At 36.5% G+C, this 27,793-nt stretch overlaps 1 protein-coding gene across 5 annotated transcripts in view; it reads right to left on the reverse strand.

Annotated features, from left to right (window-relative positions):
- Positions 1–27,793, reverse strand: part of LOC123537191 (collagen alpha-1(III) chain-like) — a 116,457-nt gene that overhangs the window by 11,644 nt on the left and 77,020 nt on the right. For 4 of the 5 annotated variants that reach the window (XM_053528524.1, XM_053528525.1, XM_053528522.1 and 1 more), the window contains 5 exons: positions 23,083–23,134; positions 14,448–14,709; positions 13,877–13,927; positions 11,979–12,448; positions 1,675–2,644 (listed from right to left, as the gene is read on the reverse strand). In XM_053528524.1, the coding sequence (XP_053384499.1) occupies positions 1,675–2,644; positions 11,979–12,448; positions 13,877–13,927; positions 14,448–14,709; positions 23,083–23,121 (1,792 nt within the window). In that variant the 5' untranslated portion in view covers positions 23,122–23,134. The remainder of the gene's footprint in view (positions 1–1,674; positions 2,645–11,978; positions 12,449–13,876; positions 13,928–14,447; positions 14,710–23,082; positions 23,135–27,793) is intronic. The other variant, XM_053528526.1, reaches the window with a different exon arrangement.

Here is a 27,793-nt window from a genome sequence, read left to right on the forward strand (position 1 = left end):
ATCAAGAGGGGTCATCTGCTGGTCATGACAAACTTAAGTTTTGTGATCCTAGGTCCAAGTGTCTCAAGTTATTGTCTGGAAACAGTTTAAGTGTTCTGGGTCAAGATGACCTTGACCTTTGACCAACTAATCTCAAAATCATTAGGGTTCATCTACTGGTCATGATCAACCTCCCTTTTAAGTTTCGTGATCCTAGGCCCAAGCCTTCTCAAGTTATTGTCCGGCAATGGTTTAAGTGTTCCGGGCCACTGTGATCTTGACTTTGACCTACTGACCTCAAAATCAATAGAGGTTATATGCTGGTCATGACCAACCTCCCAATGATCCTAAGCCCAAGTGTTCTTGAGTTATCATCCGGAAATCGATTGGTCTACATACCAACCGACCGACAGACATCTGCAAAACAATATACCCATCCTTCTTCGAAGGGGCATAATAATCATAACAATAATTTTATGCCAAATGCCATTTTTTTTTTTTTACAAAAAACACGTTTAAATAAATGTTTAGAAGACTTCAGTTTAGCCTGAATATGTGAGTCACTTTAAATGTTGTGCAAATATATCTGCTATTCACAAAGATTTTTTGTTGTTGTGTCACACCGTCACAGGCAACTTTACAGCTTTTTTAAGGTGGAGCAAGACTCCAGGCATTATTTCAGGCATGGGCTGGCCCCTCAGTAGAATCATCGACCTCCAGTTAGCCAGCTGGATGGATTTCTCAATTGACCTTGACCACTCATCCACAGAGACCCCGTATTCACAAAGTAAGTGCATTAAACAAAGGGTATTACTTATAGGAAAATGTTTGTGAAAGCATTACAAATACATCAATCTTAATTCCTCCAATATAATAAGTAACTAGGCAGGTCTGTTCATTAAAACTCTATGACTCTTACTTTGATATTACTGCTAGTTTTTTTTTCCTAGGTTGCACTCAGCGTGACACCAAACATAAACAAGAAAATATCTGTGAAACCAATGGATGCTCCCCAAAATTTGCATATTAAAAGAACAAAGTGGAATTTACTGACTGGGCACATATAGTTAACTGATGTTGAATGATCAAAGGGCAATATCTCATTGAAAAATCATTCCAATGGATAATGAAGAAAATATGCACACCTCCTCTCGAGAGTGAAGCGTCCTATCAATTTTTGCTGAATTCCAGGCAGTGGTTGCTGAGAAATACTCCTGATTTTGATGGAGCTATAGTTTACTATTATTGACTAATCAAAGGGCAATAAATCAGTAACAAACCATCTAACCGAAATACGAAGATAATTACACACCTCCTCTTGATAGTAAAGCTTCCTATGAGGTACAGCTAAATTCCAACCAGTGGTTGGTGAGAAATACTCCGGACAAGAATTTTGCTGTAGTATAGCAGGCTGTTGAAAAACTGAAGTGCAATAACTCTGTGAAAAATCATCCGACTGGAACACCAAGACAATTTGATAGTGAAGCTTCCTATAAAGTTTCGCTAAATTCCAACCAGTGGTTGCTGAAAAATACTCAGGACAAGAAATGTGGCGACTATATGCTTCTTCTTTGGGGAGCATAAAATCTCACTGGGAAGTGCACTAAGTAGTAATTATAGACAAACTGCAGGAAATACCTCCACTTACTTTGTACTAGTCACTGTCTTCTTATATTACTAAGTTAAATTTCTTACCTGAGACAGCCACAGAAGGGGAGCCCATGGGCCCGTTCATGTTCGGTGAGGTAGGAGATCCCATTCCAACAGACCCGTGACGTTGTTTTTGAGCAATCGAACTGTAATAAGATGGTGGAGGCTGTCCTGGCCCCATTGGCGGGCCGTTAGGGCCCATTTGGGGACCGTTCGGGCCCATGGGTGGCCTCTGTTGTTGCTGCTGATGTGCCCTCTTTTCCGCAATATATTCTTGCTGGAGTCTCATCCACTCCCTTTGTGCCGGAGTCAAATTTTGCATGTTTTGTGGATGAGGCCCAGGGCCAAATTGTGACATACCCTGTGACATCATAAATTGTTCTTGTGACATCATTTCCTGTCTAGATTCCATCATTCCATGTGGGGAACCCATCATATTTTGTTGTGACATCATTGCACGTTTTGACATCAGATTTTGTTGATACATACTCATATTTCCCCCCATATCCCCTGGCATCATACCTTGACCCCCAGGCCCCTGCCCAGGGGGAAAACCTTGTTGACTTCTTTGCTCAGGAAACAACATTTGTTGAAGTTTACGTATACTAGCCAAATGCTCTTCTCTCCTTTGTAACTGTTCAGGAGTCAAATTTTCATTCGGAACTTTACTTTGCATTAGGTTCATATTATTCATTTGGCCACCAGGGCCTCCAAAATCTGGATCAAACATTCGTTCATCCATCATCATTTGTGAGAAATTAGGATTATTCGGCCCCATCATCATTCGGGGATCTCCATCGTTCATACTGAGTCCTTGCTCTTGTAAGTTTTGATTCTGCTGCTGTACCCACTGTGCAACACTATTTGATGAATTTGGGCCTGGCCCAAAACCCATAGGGCCTGGTCCTCCTGGCATCCCACCCATTGGACCCATAGGGTTATTCATCATACCCATCTTACTGCGCATACTCTGCATGTTGTACATACCAGCACCAGCACGCATCTTTGGATTTTTCTGAAAGAAAAAAATCTACACAGTCAGACAAAGTAATTCTCAAGTTTTGCTATAAAAGATAACACAACAATCAATAAGTGACATGAAATCACAGTTACGCTTCTGCTGTGTAATTTCAGGAATAACATACTCACTGAAATGAAAATGGATAAACAATTACATTTCTTCAAGTGAAACACACATTGTACATAATACAGTTCTTAAGTATTCATTACATGAAACAGAACAATAATTGTTTTCATTACTATATATTTTATGTTACTTTGTCGTTGTCTTATTAAGAGGATTGAATTCAGGTCAATAACAATTATTTCACCTACCCAAGGGTCTGCACTAAGTAAAATGTCAGGCATAAATTGAAATCTAGACAGAACAAGAGGGTCATAGTGGCCCCAAGTTGGTAACCTAACCTTGACTGTCTGACGCTGAATATGTGTATGACACACTGCAACACAAAGAGTAACAACTGTGCTTAGTATTAACTGTTAGTCCCTAAAAGGAGCCAAGTGCCATCACCTGAAAAGACTTGGGACTGGACCTTACAATGATACTACAGACCAAAGTTTCATGAAGATCCATTAAGCAGTTCATGTGAAGAAGTCATTTAAAGCTTTTTTTTTCTATTTTAAGCTCTAGCCACCCCTAATGGGGCAAACTGCCCTACATTTGAACAAATTTGGGAAATGACCTTATCAAGATGCTAAAGATCTGATGAAATCAAGCAGTTCATAAAAAGGAATTATTTCAACATATTTCTCTTCAGCTCCAGCTAACCGCCCTCCTTTGATTTGTTTGTTAGTTTTTGGTTTAGCAATATTTTTCAACAGGCACTTAACCAGTGTTCCTTGATTTTGTACCAGTACTAACCTGTTCTCTGTTCGTAGCAGCCAACTTTTCCATGTGCATCAGAGATGGAGGAAAAAATGGCACAAGACTTTTATCAAAGATAACAAATAGTTCACCGAAGGATGATACACATAACCTCATGATCAGTAGATCTATGCTCTTCCCATTGAGCTAAGCAGGTGGGCTGCTCCCCACTTTTGAACAAATTTAGCAGAGGCCCTTTTAATGATGCTACAGACCAAATTTGATAAAAATCTATTAAGTGGTTCATAAGCAGTTGTTCAAAGGTATTTTTGTCTTTATATCTTGCAGCCTCTAAAAGGCACCCAATGCCTCTATTTGAATAAATTTTGGAGGGGACCTAATAATGATGCTACAGACTTAGTTTCATAAAGATCCATCCAGTGGTTCATGAAAATAATTGTTTCAAGGTATTTCTATTTTTCAGCTCTAGTAGCCCCTAAAAGGGGTCAAGTGGAACAAACTGAAATATCAAAATTGAAAGAGCACATTGCCAGAATGCTACCAATGTTTTTTTGCGATTTTGACCAGCAGTTTCAGAGAAGATATCTATGTAAAATTGTGGAAGATGAACTTTGGACAATGGATATTGGACCATCCTCCTACAATTATAGCTCACTCTGAACTCTTGGTTCAGGTGAACATTTCCCACATTTTAAGAATATAACCGATGCAGAGATAAGGGGAAAAATCTTTTAGCAGCCTGAATCTGTCGGCACCCACTTGCAGCCAGTAATCTAACGTCAGCACTTTGCACTTTAAAATGTACAAGCCCTTACTTAACATCTAAACGTTTACGTGAACAGTTATTAGCAGTATAAGCCTATCCTCACATTAAACTAGGGCTATCACAAAAGGTGATTCATACGCCCACTTTCATACAGGGAATGTTAAATGTTGTCATTGACGTTGATCATATTGAACTGGATTATGCACTATGCATATCGACTTCGTTCTACTGGTCATGTGCTCTACAAATCATCTTGATGAGGTTTGCAATTGATACTAATCCTATGAAAATCTTCGAAGTTGTTTAGAAGATATGGAGTGAAAAAAAAGTTGAACTATTTGACCTTTGGCCTCAGTGTAACCTTGACCTTGAACGTCTACTCATTATGACAAAGTAAATATTTGATGCTAGTTTAAAGAATATCTTCCAAGCCCTTTCAGGAATGTGGAGCAGACACAAAGTTAAGCTATTTGACTTTGACTACCAAGTGTGACCTTGACCTTGGACATAGTGACCTCGACTGTGTGCTGTGCAGATCCTCTTGCCTAGGTGAATAACTGAAAATCTTCCCAGCAGTTCTGAGAATAAAGTGGACACGAATTATGGAGAGATGCACTAACACAGGATTCCAATTTAGCTCCTAAGTACTTTGTATCTTTGGGTATAATAACTATCTTCTTAGCCAACTGTTAGACAATCTATTAAATTCAACAGCAGTGCAAAGCTCAATAGTAAAAGTTTCTTATTCAATCAAGCTGTCACAAAAGGTCTTAACCGAAATGTATGTAACAGTTTCCAGCCAAGTCCATTGCAGATTTCATATATACTTCCCAATTTTTATTTTATTTTTGTTGGGTTTAACGTCGCACCGACACATAGGTCATATGGCAACTTTCCAGCTTCTCATGGTGTAGGAAGACCCCAGGTGCCACTTCGTGCATTATTTCATCATGAGAGGGTACCTGGGTAGAACCACAGACCTCCCGTAAGCCAGCTGGATGGCTCCCTCACATGAAGAATTCAACGCCCCGAGTGAGGCTTGAGCCAACATCGATGAGGGGTAAGTGAGTTGAAGTCAGCGACCTTAACCACTCGGCCAAAGAGGCCCCTATATACTTCCCAAGCACTCCGTCTTGGCAGACATTAATAGTAACATTAGCAATCTATATAAACAGCACTGAACGGTAGTCGAGATATCAGCTGCACAAGGGAATCAAACCCAGGTCACTAGCACTGTGGTCCAACCTGCTAACCACTACATCACTGACTAGCCTGTCACAGGAATGATATATTAATGGCTAAACAGAAGACTGTCTTAACTCACTATACTGACGAAATGTATTTTCATCATTAAAGGGGCATGCCTCTATATGAACATTAAAATTTCTAATTTTTTTTTTAACAGATGTTGGTATTCCAAAGAATTAAAGCTGAATTCTTTCCTTTTTTTAAATCACAACTGCATGGAGGCTTCAAACATATTGTATAGATTAAATTACTGTTGAATGAATGAATCCTCTTCTGAATTACAATATTTTCACACTTTTTTAAATTTCATAAACAACAGCATAATTCTTGAGACAAGTTAATCGTAACTTCAACCGTAAGTGGCAGCCAGTTAGCAGTGCTCCTGGATTCCATACCAGTGTTATTAACTACCTGGTTTGTAACTAGATAAAAGTTATAGATGTCAAGGAAATCTGTACATGAATTCCCGAGACAGCATTAATCCTGTATCTGGTTTTTAATAAAACCTGTAACCATTCTGTCTAACCGAATGCTCTTTTACTTTAGTATTTTCAGTAAGAATCAGACCTAACTCTATCACACTAGCTAAACGGAAGTCATTTTGTTTAACTTAAAATCCAAATTGGACATTTTCTAATATCTTATGAATGCCTGAAAAAGATGAAAAAACAAGAGCTGTCTCCATAGGATGACATATGCCCCCGATGGCACTTTGAATGAGTAGTTATGGCCGATGTTAGAGTTTAGGACCTTTGACCTACGGAGCTGGGTCTTGCGCACGACACGTCGTCTTACTGTGCCACACATTCATGCGTAGTTATTTTAAAATCCATGCATGAATGACAAAGATATGGACCGGACACGCCCATCAATGCACTATCATGAAAAATGACCTTTAATGTCTAAGTGTGACCTTGACCTTTGAGCTACGGACCTGGGTCTTGCGCGTGACACGTCGTCTTACTGTGGTACACATTCATGCGTAGTTATTTGAAAATCCATCCATGGTTGACAAAGATATGGACCGGACACGCCCATCAATGCACTATCCTTTAATGTCTAAGTGTGACCTTGACCTTTGAGCTACGGACCTGGGTCTTGCGCGCGACACGTCGTCTTACTGTGGTACACATTCATGCCAAGTTATTTGAAAATCTATCCATCGATGACAAAGATATGGACCGGACACGCCCATCAATGCACTATCCTTAAATGTCTAAGTGTGACCTTGACCTTTGAGCTACGGACCTGGGTCTTGCGCGTGACACGTCGTCTAACTGTGGTACACATTCATGCCAAGTTATTTGAAAATCCATCCATCGTTGACAAAGATATGGACCGGACACGCCCATCAATGCACTATCCTTTAATGTCTAAGTGTGACCTTGACCTTTGAGCTACGGACCTGGGTCTTGCGCGCGACACGTCGTCTTACTGTGGTACACATTCATGCCAAGTTATTTGAAAATCCATCCATCGATGACAAAGATATGGACCGGACACGAAAATTGCGGACAGACTGACAGACCGACAGACGGTTCAAAAACTATATGCCTCCCTTCGGGGGCATAAAAAGAAGATGTTCTTGGCATCATGGGTGATCACCTGTGAATAATGAAAGTATGAAATAATTCAACCTCAGAGCTGGGTACATGATAGATTGTGCCGTATTTCTGATGGTCAAGAGAATTCTACATGCACCTTGATCTGAAACAGTATACAAAAGGATAAAATCCATCTCTTTCTAGCAATGCTATTTTTGATAACTACTAACCCTACAGGTTACAAACTATTTCTCATGAAAAAATATTTGTCTTCTGAAAAAAAGAATTATTTTGCTGAAATAAAACCCAAATATCACACCTTAGAACAAACACATATATTTTAAGACAAAAATTCTTCTTCAAACATTGTAAACATCACACATGTGTAACAGCATTCATCAACATACAAACAGTGGCTAACATTTAATCCCATGAGAAGGCAAGTCTTCAATTCTATAGCAACAAAGGCAGTTCAAAAAAGAGAATTCCAGTGCATCAAGAGTTGTATCTTTAACAAAAATTGAAGAAAAAATCAGTGCAAACTTATTGTGAAGGACTGCTTCATTTCTTGTGAACGTTTGTGCAAAGTAAAATATTCATCTGAATTTTCACAACAGTTTCAGTGTGGATATTTTTTCCTATTCCTATTTTAAAGGAATATTCAAGTATTTTTCTACTATTTTTTTCTTATTTTAGAGGAAATTTCAGCTACTTTTCCCTATTTTAACAGGATATTCAAGTATTTTTCAACTATTTTTTCTTATTTTAGAGGAAATTTCAGCTACTTTTTCTTATTTTAACAGGATATTCAAGTATTTTTCAACTATTTTTTCTTATTTTAGAGGAAATTTCAGCTACTTTTTCCTATTATAACATAATATTCAAGTATTTTTCAACTATTTTTTATTTTGGAAGATTCAGGTACTTTTCCTATTTTAACAGAATATTCAAGTATATTTGCAAGAAATATTCAAGTATTTTTCCATGAAGTAGATCCATTCTTATAGATACTATTTTACTTGGTTGCACACAAGATATCAATCTATTGCAATGTATGTTGTATGTCAATAAAATGCTAAAAATACAATTATCAGAAGGATTTTAATTTTGCATCCAATATTCCACCTGTACATCCCTTTAACTAACTTAAGTGTACTTTATCTCGGCAGCAATAAATGGAAGTATGTCTATATACGAAACAATAACATTCTCCAAGTTGCTGACTTTTCACTATGTTAATACCACAGACTAGGTTATTACTTTTAAATCAGTTTTTTTTTTCTCTTTTACAATGGCTTTTTTTCCTTTCTCCAAGAAAGCTTGAACAAAAATAGCATAAATCTATTCCATGTGAATTATTCTGTATCTTCAATCAAAACAAGAGGACCATGATGGTCCTGAATCGATCACCTGTTCCCACATGACCCAGTTTTGAGTATGATGTCGTTTTTTCTATTATTTGACATAGTGACCTAGTTTTTGAGCTCATGTCACCCAGTTTTTAACGTGACCTAGATCTTATCAAGATAAAAATTCTGACCAATTTTCATGAAGATCCATTGAAAATATGATCTCTAGAGAGGTAACAAGGTTTTTCTATTATTTTAACGTACTGACCTAGTTTTTGAAGGTATGTGACCCTGTTTTGAACTTTACCTAGATATCATCAAGGTGAACATTCTCACCAATTTTCATGAAGATCTCATGAAAAATATGGCCTCTAAAGAGGTCACAAGGTTTTTCTATTTTTATACCTACTGGCCTAGTTTTTTACCGCACGTGACCCAGTTTTGAAACTGACCTAGATATCATCAAGGTGAACATTCAGATCAATTTTCATGCAGATCCATTGAAAAATATGGCCTCTAGAGAGGTCAAAAGATTTTTGTAATTTTAGACCTACTGACCTAGTTTTTGACCGCAGTTGACCCAGTTTCAAACCTGACCTAGATATCATCAAGATGAACATTCAGACCAACTTTCATACAGATCCCATGAAAAGTATGGCCTCTAGAGAGGTCACAAGGTTATTTTATTATTTGACCTACTGACCTAGTTTTTTAAGGCACGTCACCCAGTTTCAAACTCGACCTAGATATCATCAAGGTGAACATTCTGACCAATTTTCATGAAGATCCATTCAAGGGTATGGCCTCTAGAGAGGTCACATGGTTTTTCTATTTTAAGACCTACTGACCTAGTTTTTGATCGCAGTTGACCCAGTTTCAAACTTGACCTATATATCATCAAGATAAACATTCAGACCAACTTTTATACAGATCCCATGAAAAATATGGCCTCTAGAGGTCACATTGTTGTTTCATTATTTGACCTACTGACCTACTTTTTGATGGCACGTGACCCACTTTCGAACTTGACCTAGATATCATCAAGATGAACATTCTGACCAATTTTTATGGAGATCCATTCACAAATATGGCCTCTAGAGAGGTCACAAGGTTTTTCTATTTTTAGACCTACTGACCTAGTTTTTGACCGCACATGATCCTGTTTCGAACTTGACCTAGATATCATCAAGATGAACATTCAGAACAACTTTCATACAGATCCCATGAAAAATACGGCCTTAAGAGAGGTCACAAGGTTTTTCTATTATTTGACCTACTGACCTAGTTTTTGAAGGCACGTGACCCACTTTCAAACTTGACCTAAATATCATCAAAATGAACATTCTGACCAACTTTCATACAGATCCCATGAAAAATATGGCCTCTAGAGAGGTCACAAGCTTTTTCTATTATTTGACCTACTGACTTAGTTTTTGAAGGCATGTGACCCAGTTTCGAACTTGACCTAGATATCATCAAGGTTAACATTCTGACCAATTTTCATGAAGATCTTGTGAAATTTGTGAAATATATGGCCTCTAGAGAGGTCACAAGGTTTTTCTATTTTTAGACCTACTGACCTAGTTTTGGACTGCACATGACCCAGTTTTGAACTTGATCTAGATATGATCAAGGTGAACATTCTGACTAATTTTCATGAAGATCTCATGAAATATATGGCCTCTAGAGAGGCCACAATGTTTTTCTATTTTTAGACCTACTGACCTAGTTTTGGACCACACATGACCCAGTTTCGAACCTGATCTAGATATCATCAAGATGGAACATTCTGACCAATTTTATGAAGATCCATTGAAAAATATGGCCTCTAGGGAGGTCACAAGGATTTTCTATTTTTAGACCTGCTGACCTAGTTTTGGACCACACATGACCCAGTTTCAAACTTGACCTAGATATCATCAAGATGAACATCCTGACCAATATTCATAAAGATCCCATGAAAAATGTGACCTCTAGAGTGGTCACAAGCAAAAGTTTACGCACGCACGCATGGACTGACGGACGGACGACAGACGCTGCGTGATCACAAAAGCTCACCTTGTCACTTTGTGACAGGTGAGCTAAAAACAAATTGCTGCACTGGAATATAACTTGGTATCCAAGAATAAAATTGAAATTTGGGTTTGTTACAAAATTATCACAAGTATTTGTTTCAAATTTCAGAATTCCTTTGTTTCAAGTTGCCTATGTAAAGTTAAAAATTCAGAATTCCTTTGTTTCAAGCTGCCTATGTAAAGTTAAAATTTCAGAATTCCTTTGTTTCAAGCTGCCTATGTAAAGTTGAAATTTCAGAATTCCATTGTTTCAAGCTGCCTATGTAAAGTTAAAATTTCAGAATTCCTTTGTTTCAAGCTGCTTATGTAAAGTTAAAATTTCAGAATTCCTTTGTACTGTTAACAGAAAGATCAAATTCTAAAATGCTTTTGTAATGTTAACATTGCATAATGCTTTTGTCTTGTAAAAATTTTCAGAGTGCCTTATATGGGATTAACATACATACAAGCAATGAACAAACATTCTATCTCTATTATGCAGGCAATGAAGGAAAAAGGGTTAATTTTCCAAATACAGTTGTTGTTTGTGTGTACGTCACATGAAGGTAGGAGATTATAATGACTGGTTACATAAAGGCTGGATATTTGAGTATATTAGGTTATTAAAAACATTCGGCATAGGTATTAAAACATTTTGTCATCAAGGCACAAAAATAGCCATCACCCAAATAATGCAGAGCGCAACATTATCTAGAAATCGGACATGCAGGTTATTATCATTGGACAGTGCTATGTGTGAGAGACAGTGAAAGTTTAGCACTCAGCATGCAAAACATTAGCAATGTAACAGAACGAATGGTTTTCGTCTTCAACATAACTACTATCACACAGCTGACCTTTTCAGAGTCTACTTTTCTTTTCAACAATTTTTTTTCGTTTGTTTTGTTTCTTATTTTAATTGCGCTTCTTGCAGTCATGTTTTATGTTTGACTTTGGAAATTTAATCCTTTATCCAACCGCCTGAAGATTTTGCCAAAAACTCAAATCATCTGTGTTCCTTTACAATGGAAAGCTTGACAGAAGCTTGCAGGTTTGTTTCGAATAATCCTAGAAAACCTGTAACTTCAACACTTATATGAATTTTATTTTAGACACCCTCATTTACCATTAAATCTGTTAAACAAAACTGGATATAATTATCTTCCTTAAAAATATTCAGAGGTTTACTTGTGACTGAAAATAGGAAAGTTCAGACACACTATTTTTAAACTGTTCAGTCAGTGAGTATATTTCTGAACGAATGTTTCTTCCCAAGTGAACTTTCTCATAATTATAACTACCCAACCCCCAAAAATGGTACTGTCATATTAAAAAGTTTGCGAAACTAAGACCTTATCACCCTTTTTAAAGTTCCTCAACACTTAAGTGACCCTAACCCAATCTAATCTGAAAGAAGTCAAGAATTTAGTTTTCTTTTAGAATACAACAATAAAGACAGAAAATTTGTTTTTGACGGCGCCTGCATGAGCTCACATTTCAGCTTGTAAAGGAAGACAGAAGAGACTTCAGGACGGAGGGTACCTGTAAGAAGGATTTAGTTGAAGGTTGGTCCATGTGATAAGACAGTATGTTCTTATACTGTCCACTCTGCACGGCCTGGGCAGCCTCATTCGCTAGTTGTGTGGTGAAGACAAAAATTTCACTCTGTTGCTGCACCAGCGGCCCTTCGCTAGCTACCTGCTGTTGAGGTGGCCCTCCGTTCGGTCCGGGACCCATTGGTCCATTCGGGCCAGGACCCATAGGCCCTCCCGGCCCCATGGGTCCCATCATACCAGGCTGACTTCCTGGCATCCCAGGCCCTGGACCAGGTCCCGGACCCATAGATGGTCCTCCTGGTGGCATCTGCGGACCCATGTGTTGACCCATACCAGCTGCGCCCGGGCTCATGGCCATGGACATGTTCCCACGATGCATCTGATTCATGGCTGCTGGGCTCTGCATCTGATCCGCAATCACAGGAGTATTAGGGTTTCCATTTTGCTCTTGTTTGGCTGAAATACATCACATATTATCCACATTTGAGAATATTAACATTGTGCCATACATAACAGTAGACCTAAAATATTGCAGAGTTAAAATTAATAGCCTTTTTAAGAAGTTTGACCAATAGTTTTGCTTAGATGCAATGATCATTTAATACAAATACTTTGCACTGGGTATTTCTCATGAAAAACTAGTTATGTGGTTGGATATAACTGAGATATTCTGTTTTCTCTTCCATTCACACTGTTTTTACTGGTTCAATATTAAATTCTTCTGACGTTATAGACCTCAGAATAAATCATCAAGAGTTACTGTTGGAAGCCTAAATATAACACCGTGTCACAATACATGCTTTCCGTAGCTACATGCACTTATCTCATACAACGTTATATAAACCATTTTAGCCAATTGGAAGTTATTTCATCAAGAAATTTCTGCTTCAATGTGATGTCATAGCAACGTGAGTTCAAGAGAAATTATAAATTCACAGGCCTGCAATATATTGCCAATTAATATTCATCCGTTCTACATTTACTAGTGGCACTTACATGATTGTCAGTGAAAATACAACAAAACATAATGAATTCAAACTTGAACATATATTTTCAGTATTTACTGTGTGAAACCTCATATGTTTTACAAGGTTAAATTTGCTGCTTTTACATCATGCTCTGATTAACAAAAAATGTAAACTGAAAAGTAAGACAAACTCTTTTTAAAGAGATGCCAAATGCTTCACACTTTCTATTAAGTTTTTTTATAACTGCACAAAGATAATCATGATCTAAAGCTTACAATCACATCTGATCTTTTTTTACACGGATATTGGTACTGATGATAAATCCGGACAGATGATAAAGTCGAACACCTTGGAAATATTCGATTGCAATCGGTTATTTATAAAATTGAACACACCATCTAATAGTTTCCACTTACAACACCAACTGGTGTAAACAAAAACAAAATTGGTAAATATTCTGTATAAATAAATGACTTATATAAATTTGTATAAAAAAAAATTATCCAAAATTACTGGAGAAGAGGGTGTTTTTTGCGCATGCTCACTGTCGAAACATGAAGGCCTGACATTTGTTAACTTTTCATTACTTGATCAGGAATGACTGTTGCAGCTTTTTGGGGAAAGTTTCAATATAATAATACCAAGAAAATTTTGTAAATGAGAAAGGGTTCGAATTTATCATCAGTCAACGTTCATAAAGTCCCCTTTTTACATACCCCTTTCAGGCCCTCACTTCGTGTAGTTTGCTTACTAAATATAAATTTGAATTATGTAAATTTTCAGCAAAGGTTAAGCTTTATTTTGATACCGACCATTGATTTCAATTTGCAGAAATAAAAAAGTTACAGGTAAAAAATCTGATTTTCTGTTCGGGCTTATCATCAGTACCAGTACTGTAAACTAATTTTTCCTTTACCTTTATCTGGTGGCTTTACATCGCCTGGTGTACCAACTTTCTTGTCCAAGTCTACAATACAAAAGGTCATGTGTAAGGGAACAATACATTAGCTGAAATATATTCATTAGGACTAAAACAATGTAGAGGACCTTTCTGTTTGTTTTACTTTGAGGAAATTACGATTTAAATGCATTTCTTTAATTATCAGACCCCGTGTCCTTACTAAACACCTACATTCCGACCATCTGAACTAGCAACAATTCATAGTAATTTTGTTGATGACTTGAAAATTTCTTTCAACCTTCTAAAATAGCCGTATGTTGAATTCATATTCAATTGAATCAAATTACACACAAGCAAAATACTGTGGGAGTAAATTCAGGACACTGAGCTTCACATTTCACAAACATTTACTACCAGTTTTCATTTTCTATTTTTTCATGTCAGGTTCACACACTCTACAGCAATCAGCATTTACAATTTTTCTTATCCAAATTGCCAATTGCATTAAAAATTTTGCTCATGGATTAAATTATTTAGCATGGTACTAGACTCGATAATGTAAAGTATAATTTATACATTTACAGACCTGGGTTCACATCCCCATTTGGCATTTTGCCAACACTGCCAGGATTTCCTGGTTCATTTTTGACGGAGACTTCTTCCTTAACTTCCTCTTTAATATCAGCATTGTTGGCCGAGTTATGTTCCGACTTGATATTGGAAGGAGTACCGTTATCACGAGTTTTTGTGTCTGGAGATGACAACAAACCGGCAAGATCTTGTGTCTCCTGTTTAAGCACATCTCCATCGTTATCTTCCTCTACACAGCTTTTACTCTGCTCCAAGGACTGAAAATAAATGAATGTCTGTTACAATTCTGTACACGTGCTCTTCCTAGCACCCATGATTAAGGTTTAGGAGTATATTCCAAATCTACAGAAGTATTTGGTAAAGAAACAACATCCTTATCAGCAAGCTACTTGTCCAGTACATGTTTTACGTTACTGTTCCATAAAACTAGATACTTAGAATATTCTCAAAAAGTTGTCCCCCTTTAAAAATGAATGCCATTTGTAAAGAAATAAAACTAACTATTGCTGAAAAACTACTTTAAACCTAGTTATATGGAATTTCAGAATGGGGACATTGTTTCAAATTAATCAAAACAAAGATCTGTTTATTTCTCGAATGCCAGCGTTTCCACTGATGCTGGAAAATTCAATCTTAGGGGTGCACGATCATTCTCCTGATGCAAATGACATCTACCAAATTACATTTCTGTAGTTATAATTTGCACATTGCTTTCAGGTTTTTTTTATTAAAACCGGATAAATTCAAATACCTTTATAATTTCTGTTTTTTCCTTATAGTATATTTGGTGATTCCGAAATAATTAAGACGAAATACATAAAATTGTGCTACAGATGATATCATTAAAAAGAGACTCATCATTGTGGTTCATCATGACATCTTTACTGTTAACAAACGCCCATTTCCAATGCTTTGTTTAAATATGCTCCAGTAAGAAAGAGTGCAATAAAGAAAGTTATCTATTCTTTTTTATTTTTACTATTACGAGTATTCATTGAATATCCCATGTGGTTATAGGTGCAGTTGGGAATATCAGCTCCTCTCGTAGCTGTTTTGAGGGTATCTTAAATATCCTCTAGCTGGATATTCTCATTAGCACTTCAACGTGTGAAAGAATCTTATAATATATACTTATCATCTCTAAATGTTTTAATGGATATTTATCTATTTATCTTTCAACATTTCCATATAGCCCCATCCCAAACTTGTAAGTGGTTTATGATAGCCCCCTACATTCTACTTTATGCATAATCCTTACCAAGGCCAACCCATATCCTATCCGCAGCCTTAACATACTAAAACGTATTAGCGTGTGATGGCCTTTTCACGCTTCCGTAGAAACAACATTTATTACACAAAACTTATTTTGAAAATATTTCTGAAATGTCTAGGTCTGCAGCTCTCAAATACGGATATATCTTACATTTGAGGCATATACTGACACTCTCAGACAACATCAAAAATGACATTTTGAGCGATCTGATGAAGTTCCAAAATTATCAATGTACCCTTGGTCCGTTACAGACCCCTGTGGGATTTCTGTTTATCCAGAGCTCAAATATTTTTTCATAGATTAAAAGCTGACGTGTTGTACTAAAGCCCAGGTAATTTCAATTTATAATAAAGTGCTGAAAATTGGCTCCCCAATAGCAAAAAAAAAAAATAAAAAAAGAAGTCCACGCGCATACATTTAGAAGGGGTGACCCCTGCGCGTGACCCCTGACTATCTACGAATCAAAATGCGGCTTTCGTTTTCAAGTTTTGCATTTCTACTTTCATTTTATTTACTTCCGGAAATAGCTGAAGGTCGAGTGACGTCATTTTCTGTGTTGTCAAAAACATACATATGCCTGGCGAGATTGCATAAATATGTGCTGGCCGTCCTAAGGTTATGTGACGTTTACTATTATATACAGACTTACCCTAAGCCATCTTTACACAAGGGAAACAATCTGTTTATAGAGTGACACCATTTTACATTCATAATCCTGTCCATATTATACCAGTGCAATAGAAAAGTAAGCTATCTATGTTACCTGCTATACATGATAACACAGTCATGCATCTAACAGTCCTGAAATTGTTTTCTTTGATTTTCTCATATTTCTAGATATCTTCCCATACTTTGACACATATATATGGGTAGCAGAGATCATTCTCTTTCCAGCAATTTAAGGCTTTCTCAACAAATTTCACCTTGTGAAATTCTGTGGGTTTTAACAGTTTTAAAAAAATGGTCTGTTTGTTGAAAAAATTCCACAAAAAAAATGTCACACTTTCCCCCAGGGTATTATACATATTTTTCTTTTCAAAGTGCTGATCTTTACAGTAATTGCTACTAATTATGCATGATTTTTTCATGGCTAGAGGTAAAAAGTGCATGCTTTGCATGTGATACTATGTACATAGCCACCTATTTAGCCTACAATAAAGTTTTAGCGGAGTTGTCTCCATTTTTTTTTCCCCAGATATTTTACCCAGGATCATTTTTTCAGCTCAAATAACTCTTCAGAAAATAATATCTAAAATTATTTTTCAAACTGCATACACTGATGCAGTTAGCTACATATATATCTAAAACAGAAAGTGCCTTCTTGAAGTTTGTATTTTTAGTTACAATGCCTATATTATAGTGAAATTCAGAAGCTTGACCTAAAATCTAAATGCCATGCAGACACTAGGGCAAGTACAACAGCCCTCCTTATTTAGCTAAAAATAGTGTTTTCCTATTCTACTACAAGGATGCATGTTATAAATTATCTTATCTACCAGACCTAATACTGGAATCTTTTGTCCTCTTATGTAACACAAGAAGAGATCTCTAAAATATTTAACATATTTTCTATTAAACATCTACAGAAACATGGATACATGAATAAACCACTTCATTTAAATAACAAAGTTAGATCACAACCAGTTACATGAAAAGTAAAACTGTAAATTAACACACTGCATATTTCAAAAAAGTCTAAATCAAACCTTCAGAAAATCTTCCAGAAAATCCACTTTGAAAAGGGCAAAAGACATTGCAGTGTTCAAAATATTTTAAAAACATTCCCTTTTCTAAGAACCAAGTGCTAACTTCTAGATGTGAGATGACATCAAATGTGTACGCAACATGTCCAGGCAACTGCCATAATTATACATGTATATGAGTTATTTTTGTCTGCGAAGTCAATGACATATTTTTAATTCTAACAGATATTTCTTATTATAGCCTTGTTTTTAACACATTGCACTGAATGTCCAGGGCTGTGGAAATCCCAATATTGAGACATAAAAATCCACTTGCCCACAGTCAAAATTCACTCTCCAGATTTTCAACATTAAAACCTGCATTAAACTGCCAATAATTATTTTTTTATTTCAGGCAAGTATTTGTATGATCTACAGGTAGAAACAAAAGCAAACATAACACAGTATATTGCTTAACTGTGACAAAAAAAAGCTATCAACACTTTTGCTTGTATACAAGGCTGAAGTCGCATTTACTTCCCACTAGTTAAAACTATACAGATGCCAAGTGACATGACTACTTCCCACTAGTTTAAACTATACAGATGCCAAGTGTCATGACTACTTCCCACTAGCTTAAACTATACAGATGCCAAGTGACATGACTACTTCCCACAAGTCAAAACTGTACTGATGCCAAGTGACACAACTACCTTCCAATAGCTTAAACTATACAGATGCCAAGTGTCATGGCTACTTCCCACAAGTCAAAACTATACAGATGCCAAGTGACATGACTACTTCCCACTAGCTTAAACTATACAGATGCCAAGTGACATGACTACTTCCCACTAGCTTAAACTATACAGATGCCAAGTGACATGACTACTTCCCACAAGTCAAAACTGTACTGATGCCAAGTAACACAACTACTTTCCAATAGCTTAAACTATACAGATGCTAAGTGTCATGGCTACTTCCAACAAGTCAAAACTATACAGATGCCAAGTGACATGACTACTTCCCACTAGCTTAAACTATATAGATGCCAAGTGACATGACTACTTCCCACTAGCTTAAACTATACAGATGCCAAGTGACATGGCTACTTCCCACAAGTCAAAACTATACAGATGCCAAGTGACATGACTAATTCCCACGAGTTAAAATTATACAAATTTCTTAATGCCAGCGTTTCCACTGCTGCTGGAAAATTCAATCTTAGGGGTGCACGATCATTCTCCTGATGCAAATGACATCTACCAAATTACATTTCTGTAGTTAATATGCAAAAAGAAAACCTACTGTGACCAAGAATGGTGAACACTGAGTAAGCACTACTGAAGTTCAAGAGCAGACAATTTCAATTTTCACAATATTTTAGTAATTCAAGGGCAATAACTCCAGAGCCTCTAGTTCTAGTCTTTAAATATGACTGAGATATTATGCCCTTAAATATTGTGACCCAGTATGGTGAACTTTGGTTAAGAACTGATCAACTTTGGGAGCTGACTGTCAATTTTCTCAAATTTGTGTAATTCAAGGACCCATAACTCCAGAGAGACTTCAGGGTCCAGCTGGTTATAAAACAAAACTTGGCAAAGATAATATACCCATAAATATTGTTACAAAGAAAGGTGAACACTGGGTAAGATCTACTGAAGTTAGAGATACAATACATATTGTGACCAAGTTTGGTGAATACTGGTTAAGAACTGCTCAAGATAGAAAGCAGAAAACTTGTGTGGACTTTTCTTGCCCGATTGGTGCAGGCAATCACATAAATATCATGTCCTTTTCCATAAGTGTATAAAAACAAAACTTTACCAAAGTATGCCCGAACTTAAAGAAATTCTGACTGATCGTACATGCATCACATGGACATTCCACTCATTAACACCAGTATGTGATCAGAGCAGAACAAGGTCACAGATAACATGAAGTTATTTCTTTGTTTTTAGTTCAGTGCCCGAGCTATGCAATGGTGGGCAGTTAACCTAACCAGTGTTCTTGGATTCTGTCCCAGTACTAGCCTGTTCTCTGCAAGTAAGTATCTCTTCCACATGTGGCAGAGGATGAATGATTTAAGACAGTCTTCTATCAAAAAGTCATGTGAAACATATGCCTTACATGCAATCAAACTTATGACCTTATGATCCACAGATCTGTGCTCTCCCTACTGAGCTTAGAAGTTACAGCAACACTGTTATAGCAACTTTCCAGCTTTAATTCTAGGAAGATTTTACCTATCCCCAAACTATTCTATTATTGCAGCAAGGGTGTGGCGATAGTATATGCAAAGACATTATGTAAGTTATTTGACATGATGGAAGTTGTCACACAAAGAGTTCAGCACATTGAAACTTCAGAACAAGAGGACCATGATGGTCCTGAATCGCTCACCTCTTCCCACATGATCCAGTTTTGAGTGTGGCGTCGTTTTTTCTATTATTTGACATAGTGACCTAGTTTCTGAGCTCATGTGACCCAGTTTTGAACTTGACCTAGATATTATCAAGATAAAAATTCTGACCAATTTTCATGAAGATCCATTGAAAAATATGGTCTCTAGAGAGGTCACAAGGTTTTTCTATTATTTGACCTATGACCTACTTTTTGAAGGCACATGACTCAGTTTCAAACATGACCTAGATATCATCAAGGTGAACATTCTGACTAATTTTTATGGAGATCCATTCAAGGGTATGGCCTCTAGAGAGGTCACAAGGTTTTTCTATTTTTAGACCTACTGACCTAGTTTTTGACCGCACATGACCCTGTTTCGAACTTGACCTAGATATCATCAAGATGAACATTCAGACCAACTTTCATAAAGAGCCATTGAAAAATATGGCCTTTAGAGAGGTCACAAGGTTTTTCTATTATTTGACCTACTGACCTAGTTTTTGATGGCACGTGACTCACTTTCGAACTTGACCTAGATATTATCAAGATGAACATTCAGACCAACTTTCATACAGATCCCATGGAAAATATGGCCTCTAGAGAGGTCACAAGGTTTTTCTATTATTTGACCTACTGTCCTAGTTTTTGACGGCATGTGACCCACTTTCGAACTTGACTTAGATATCATCAAGGTGAACATTCTGACCAATTTTCATGAAGATTTCATGAAATATATGGCCTCTAGAGAGGTCACAAGGTTTTTCTATTTTTGACCTACTGACCTAGTTTTTGACCGCACGTGAACCAGTTTCGAACTTGACCTAGATATCATCAAGATGAACATTCAGACCAACTTTCATACAGATCCCATGAAAAATATGGCCTTAAGAGAGGTCACAAGGATTTTCTATTATTTGACCTACTGACCTAGTTTTTGATGGCACGTGACCCAGTTTCGAACTTGACCTAGATATCATCAAGGTGAACGTTCTGACCAATTTTCATGAAAATCTTGTGAAATAAATGGCCTCTAGAAAGGTCACCAGGTTTTTTCTATTTTTAGACCTACTGACCTAGTTTTTGACCGCACGTGACCCAGTTTCGAACTTGACCTAGATATCATCAAGATGAACATTCAGACCAACTTTCATACAGATCCCATGGAAAATATGGCCTCTAGAGAGGTCACAAGGTTTTTCTATTATTTGACCTACTGACCTAGTTTTTGAAGGCACGTGACCCACTTTCGAACTTGACCTAGATATCATCAAGGTGAACATTCTGACCAATTTTCATGAAGATCTCATGAAATATATGGCCTCTAGAGAGGTCACAAGGTTTTTCTATTTTTAGACCTACTGACCTAGTTTTTGACCGCACATGACCCAGTTTCGAACTTGACCTAGATATCATCAAGGTGAACATTCTGACCAATTTTCATGAAGATCCATTGAAAGCTAGAAAATGCTTTTGTAAAAAAGCGCATGTCTCCACCAATGCAAAGTCCTATAGGCAAGAAGTCAATAGGGGTCAGGAGCGAAAGTCAAAGAGACACTGATGGTTAGCTGCAATAGGGATCATCTACTTGGCATGTCCAGTCATCCCGCTAAATTTCAACACTCTTGGCCTAGTGGTTCTCAAGTCACTGCTCAGGCCCCTGTGACCTTGACCTTTGATCAAGTGACCTCAAAATAAATAGGTGTCATCTACTCTGCATGTCCAATCATCCTATTAAGTTTCAACATTGTAGGTCAAGTGGTTCTCAAGTTATTTCCAAAAAATGATTTTACATGAACAGGCCACTGTGACCTTGACCTTTAATAGACTGATCCCAAAATCAATAGGGGTCATCTACTCTGAATGTTCAATCATCCTATGAAGTTTCAACATTCTGGGTCAAGTGGTTCTCAAGTTATTGATCGGAACTGGTTATCAATGTTCAGGCCCCTGTGACCTTGACCTTTAACGGAGCGACCCAGGAACAATAGGGGTCATTTACTCTGCATGAACAATCATCCTATGAAGTTTCAACATTCTGGGTCGAGAGGTTCTCAAGTTATTGATTGGAAATGGTTTTCCATGTTCAGGCCCCTGTGGCCTTGACCTTTAACAGAGTGACCCTAAAATCCTTAGGGGTCATCTACTCTGCATGACCAATCATCCTATGAAGTTTCAACATTCTGGGTCAAGTGGTTCTCTAGTTATTGATCGGAAATGGTTTTCAATGTTCAGACCCCTGTGACCTTGACCTTTGACGGAGTGACCCCAAAATCAATAGGGGTCATCTACTCTTCATGACCAATCATCCTATGAAGTTTCAACATTTTGGGTCAAGTGGTTCTCTAGTTATTGATCGGAAATGGTTTTCAATGTTCAGGGCCCTGTGACCTTGACCTTTGACGAAGTGACCCCAAAAATAATAGGGGTAAGTGCAGACAGTTGAAGCCTTTCTATTGCAGCAAGTCGCACAGCCACATAGAAAAAACAAGATATTTCATGAAAATTACGTCAGAAATGTTTGAATCCCTAGAAATAATATATGAAACAAGAAGGCCTATATGGCCTTGTAACGCTTACCTGACCTTGTAACGCTTACCTGACCTTAGTTCTTATCCCTAAAGCTTTCCTCATTTAAAACAAATTTTAGTCTCAAGGACACTATGACCTTCAGCTTGACCTACTGACCACTAAAACAAAAGGGGACATATACTGACTGCAGACAATCATCCAGTAAGTTTACAGTTGTTGGCAAGTGCTCCCCAGTTACTGACTGGAAACTAATTCCAATACTATATTATGCAAGTCACTATGACCTTGCCCTTTGACTGACAATAAAACAACTGGCCAGAAGGGATCATCTTCTGACCTCATGCAATCACTGTATGAAGTCTGACAGTGTTCTCCAGTTCTCAGACACCAAATCATCTACTTTGGTCTGACATACTGACATGAGCAAAATAATACACCTCCTTCACTTATGGGATAGTAAGAATTTTACCTGTTTCTTTGGAATAAGTTTTGCACAAAACCTAGGTGTTCAAGAGTAATACTGAACTTAAAATAAATGGAACATTATGTATATCAGCTGTTCTGCAGACTTCTGTCACTTTTTGTTGCTTGTGTAAAGTATGTATCATGTTCAAACTTGGGTTTCGCTAGATATTTGAAGTTACACAAACAACTCACAGCAACACAAAAACAGAGGACAAGTATGCAACATACTATTCCAAACTTGTCAACTTTTTTCTTATCTAGCGCCAGTGACTTACCATTATTGCAGGTGAAGTTGTATGCATGGTGACCAACATCGAACGCCCTGCTCTGAAATATATGAAAATGAAAACATGTTAATTTTTTGACAAACTTCCTCAAAAAGTTCTAGTGTATTTTGACATCCTACAAACAAGCTTGGAGAAATTTACATTCAATGCATTGTGAAGAAAGCTTGATACTTTTTTGAATCTCTCCCAGAACTAAATTTATAAATTACGCACCCCCCGCCCCACCACCCCCTCGCAAAAAATCCCATTTAATCTACCCTAATTCTAGGAATCACTCCTCTCCTGTATCAACTTCCTCATATGAGGTAATGTGATTTTGTATAACCCTGACCTGAAGATTACCTGAAAACATCCACAACATCACCCTGCTTTGGGTTGTGCAGCACACCTGTACAGATATAACTGTACATTCAACTTTTTTAACTCTAAGATACATGAAAGTTAATAACTTCAAATTTTAGGAACTACTGTACTTGGAATTATGGAAGGAAACAAATCACAAATGACCTATATAAACAATCAGCTGTGCAGAAATCTATTCACACATTCACAGACTAACATAATATACTGGCAAGATTAAAGTAGAATTAAAAGTGTGAAAATCATCATGGAACTTACATATATCTTACATAACAAAATGTAATGCCGTACTGTGGATATCAAGTCAGACAGAATCACTCTAAGCTAGCACATTTAATTAAATAACTCGCTAAAATTCAGCTTTTCATTTCCTAAAACAGCTACGTTTAATTGTCTCTTCAATATGATTAGGGATTTCTTGAAGAAAACTTGGTGAAAATTAGTTCAGCCTACGGTAGTTCTTCCTTGGTAATCCTTAAAGGAATATACGTAAGGAATCAGCCAGGTCATGTTTACTTACCGAAATTTCTCTTTTGTTTAAATCTTTTAGCAGCATTTTTTTGGCAGAAACTTTTTTTATAAGTAAGTATTTCTAAGACCATTACAATTATTCAAATAGCATGAAATCATGTATAATTCAATTCTAAGATTTTTTTGTTAAATTGAAACAAAAACAAAGAAGATTAGGGTTGAGAGCCTAATATGCGTAACTAGTTATATATGTTTCTAAATACAATGTAGTAGCATTGGTATCTAATCATAAGAAATTGACTAATGAAGTCCCAAAATGTCCAACTAATTTTTGAGAAAAATCACCTTATTTGGTAAAATCTTGGTTTTGTTAATATGGACATGTTATAGATATTACACATTATTTTTTCTATGCAGAAAACTTTCAAAAACAGAAAAGCATTTGAGATGAAGATACCAGCATTTGAGACAAAGATAAAAGCGTTCGAGACCAAGATGAAAGCATATGAGATGAAGTTGAAGTGATTGTGACAAAGATAAATGCATTTTAGAACAACAGCACTGCAATGCAGAGCAATATAGCCGACGGTATGACCTTTGACCCCTAACTGTGACCTTGACCTTGAAGTGAGCCATCCGAAACATGCACTCTGCACGTTATGTCTGTGTCAAGTTTCTTCGAAGGGGTTCAAGAGTTACAGAGTGGACACGAAATTGCTAATGGACGGAAGGACACCGGCATCATAACATTAAAGATAAAAGCATTTGAGATGGGTGATAAACAAGAGCAGTCAGGAGACGGCACACTCAACTATTTTGATGCTGGATAGTGAAAATGAGCTCATCTGAGGAAGCTGGAGCTGTCACTGAAGTGTTTACTGGATGTGCCAAATGTATTTAGTACTACCAGAGACACAGAGAGATAAAGTGTATCAAAACATTAAATAAGTAAACAAATGCCCCCATTTGAACAAACTTGGTTGAGGACCTAATAATAACATTGCAGACCAAGTTTAATGAAGATCCATCAAGCCGTTCTTAAGAATCAGTCTCTACAAGGTTTTCTATTTTTACCTCTAGTGGCCCCGAAAAAGGGCCAACGAATCTGGTAAAGGGTCACTTGAGGAAAATTGCTTAAAATCATTGTGAAATACAAAGTTTTCTATATAGCCAAATAGGGAAAATTAGCCCTGGAGGGAACTGCAGAAAAACTAATCACCTAGTTTTGGACTAGATTATCCAGTTTCAAACTTGATTAAGATTGTCTAGACAAAAATTGTGACAAAGTAATATTAAGATCATGTACAAAATATTGAGAGTGTTAACCAGGTTTTCCTAAGATTTAACCAGGTGATCTAGATTTTTACCTCAAGTAAACCAGTTTTGAGTTTGACCTGCATTTCAGATCAAAAACATTCTGACAAAGTTTTTTGAAGATCAAGTAGAAAAAGTGAGCTCAAAACAGTTATCAAAGTTTTTCTTTTATTCAACCTAATAACCTATCCCTGTTGAGCTGTAGTTCATGATCTGATGAGCTTTCATGAACTGTTCACAAACTGTTCATGAACATTCCTGAACCATTCGTGAACAATGCGATGAATGTTCCTCAAGAAGTTTGTGAACTGTTCACGAACCAAAAGTTCATGAATTGTTCATGAAACTATTCCTGAAAAAGTTCACCAACTGTCTGTGAACCTAAAGTTCAAGAATTATTCATGAACTGGTTCTTCAAAAATTTCACCTTTGGTGCATGATTTTAAGGTCACCAATTATAAGTTCAGTAATCAAACAAGTGACTTCATTCAGAACTCCAGTGCAGTATTTGATTTTATTTCAATTATGCTGATGGTTCATGAACCTGAAGTTCATACACTGTTCATGAACTTCAAATTAATGAATTGATCAATCAAGTCTGAAATTCATAAAATTCATAAAACAAGATCCGTTTACTTGTAAAAGCTTCTAGTATTTACAGCTGAAGGCTAATACCAGAGTTACTGATAACATACATATGACTAGGAATGTTACTACATGTATTTTGTATTTTATGTTGTCTGCAATTTGTACAAAAGTTTGATTAAACATTGGGGATAGCTAACAGAAGTTTCATCATTATTTGGCAATTTAGAAAATGTCACTGGAAAAGAATAATGGTGTACACTGATACTTGGGTTGGTGAATTTATTGATGTCTTTCATTTCATACCAGAAATCCTTGAAATATTCATGAACTTGTTTAAGAATGAATCAAGATTTTTTCATGAATGTCAATATACCTATAGAATTCAAGAAAAATTCTTGAAAAAAAAATGATGAACATTTTATGAGCAGTTTAAGAATATTAAATTCTTAAAACATTCTTGATGTGTTCTTAAGAAAAAGTCATCTAAGATTCAATAAAAGTACTAAAAATTCAAAACCTTTTTCTAGTTCAGTACCAGTTCTTGAACCCAATAAGGAGTTTCTGAACTGTTCACTCATTAAACATAAAACTTAGGTTTTCCTTTTACAATAAATGAATAAGTTCATTTACTGTTCATGAATGTTCATGTACATTAAATTTATGTCACATGATCAGTTTCCATTATTTTGTTGCACGCTGGGAAATTTTTTGCACATGTGATTCAGCAATTTTTTAGAAGTTTGTGCAGCAAATGAGAAGGAAATATTTATCATACTACAGTAAGGAATGGTTAAAAAGGAACATGAGTATACTGAATATCAAATAAGTAATTATGGTGTTGTCATAAATTGTTCATTTTAAAAATATAAAATCCTTTTAAAATGTCACATGTTTTCACGACCCTGAATCAAAGCTAGTATCTAATCGGAATGTCAATCTTGAGATTAAAATAAATTAGACCATCTAGCAACTGAACTTTGGATAAAATTTCACTTGCGATTTTGTTGTTTTTTCCGCTTTTTTATATTTTGGAATTTAAAGACCTTTTTCAGTGTCGTATGAGGGCGTAATAATTTTCAAATGCAAAATGGACACAATCAGATGTCCTTGGGATTTAATCACAGTTTTAAACAGTGCAAAGTGTTCTCAAGTCACTGACCTGAGAAAGCCTGCTTTTCTCAGACAGGCTTTATCAGGCAGTTGCTATAGTAACGTCACTATTGTCAAAATCATTGTTTCTAATTCAGCTGGGTTCATCAACTTCCCATTTATCTTGTTACTTTCAGTTCATGAACCCCTGGTTCATGAACTATGGTTCATCAACTTGATGAATAGTTGATGCCGCAAAAAGTCCCATTTGTAGTTGATGAACTGTTCATGAATAGTTCACGAATAGTTCAAGAATTATTCATGAACTGTTCATCAAGTTTGCGAATTTCTGGTTCATCAAATTCATGAACCTATCAATTCATGAACTTTGATGAACACATCCAGTTAATGAATTTGATGAACCAGTCCAGTTCATGAACTTGATGAACCAAGTCCAGTTCATGAATTTTTGATGCCGTAAAAAGTCCCATTTGTAGTTCGCGAACTTTCATGAACTATTCGTGAACTGTTCATGAACAAAGTTCTGGAATAGTTCAAGGATTATTCATGAACTGTTCATGAATTTCTCAACAGGGATTTCTTGACCTCATCTAACCCAGTTCTGAAGCTGAACTAGATTTCCAAGCAAGATTTAAGAAGATCAAGAGGAAAATGTGGCCTCTTAGAGCGATATCAAGGTATTTCTTTTTATTTAAGTTAGTGACCTAGTTTTTGACTTAGGTAACCCAATTAAAACTTGTGAGATTGCGGGGAAACATTCTGACCAAGTTTCATTAAGAACAGCCCAAAATTGTGACCTCTACCGTGTTAACAAGGTTTTCCTATTATTTGACTAGTTTTTGAACCCAGATGACCC

The sequence above is a fragment of the Mercenaria mercenaria genome, chromosome 17, assembly GCF_021730395.1.
Source record: "Mercenaria mercenaria strain notata chromosome 17, MADL_Memer_1, whole genome shotgun sequence".
NCBI classification, from domain to species: Eukaryota; Metazoa; Mollusca; class Bivalvia; order Venerida; family Veneridae; genus Mercenaria; species Mercenaria mercenaria.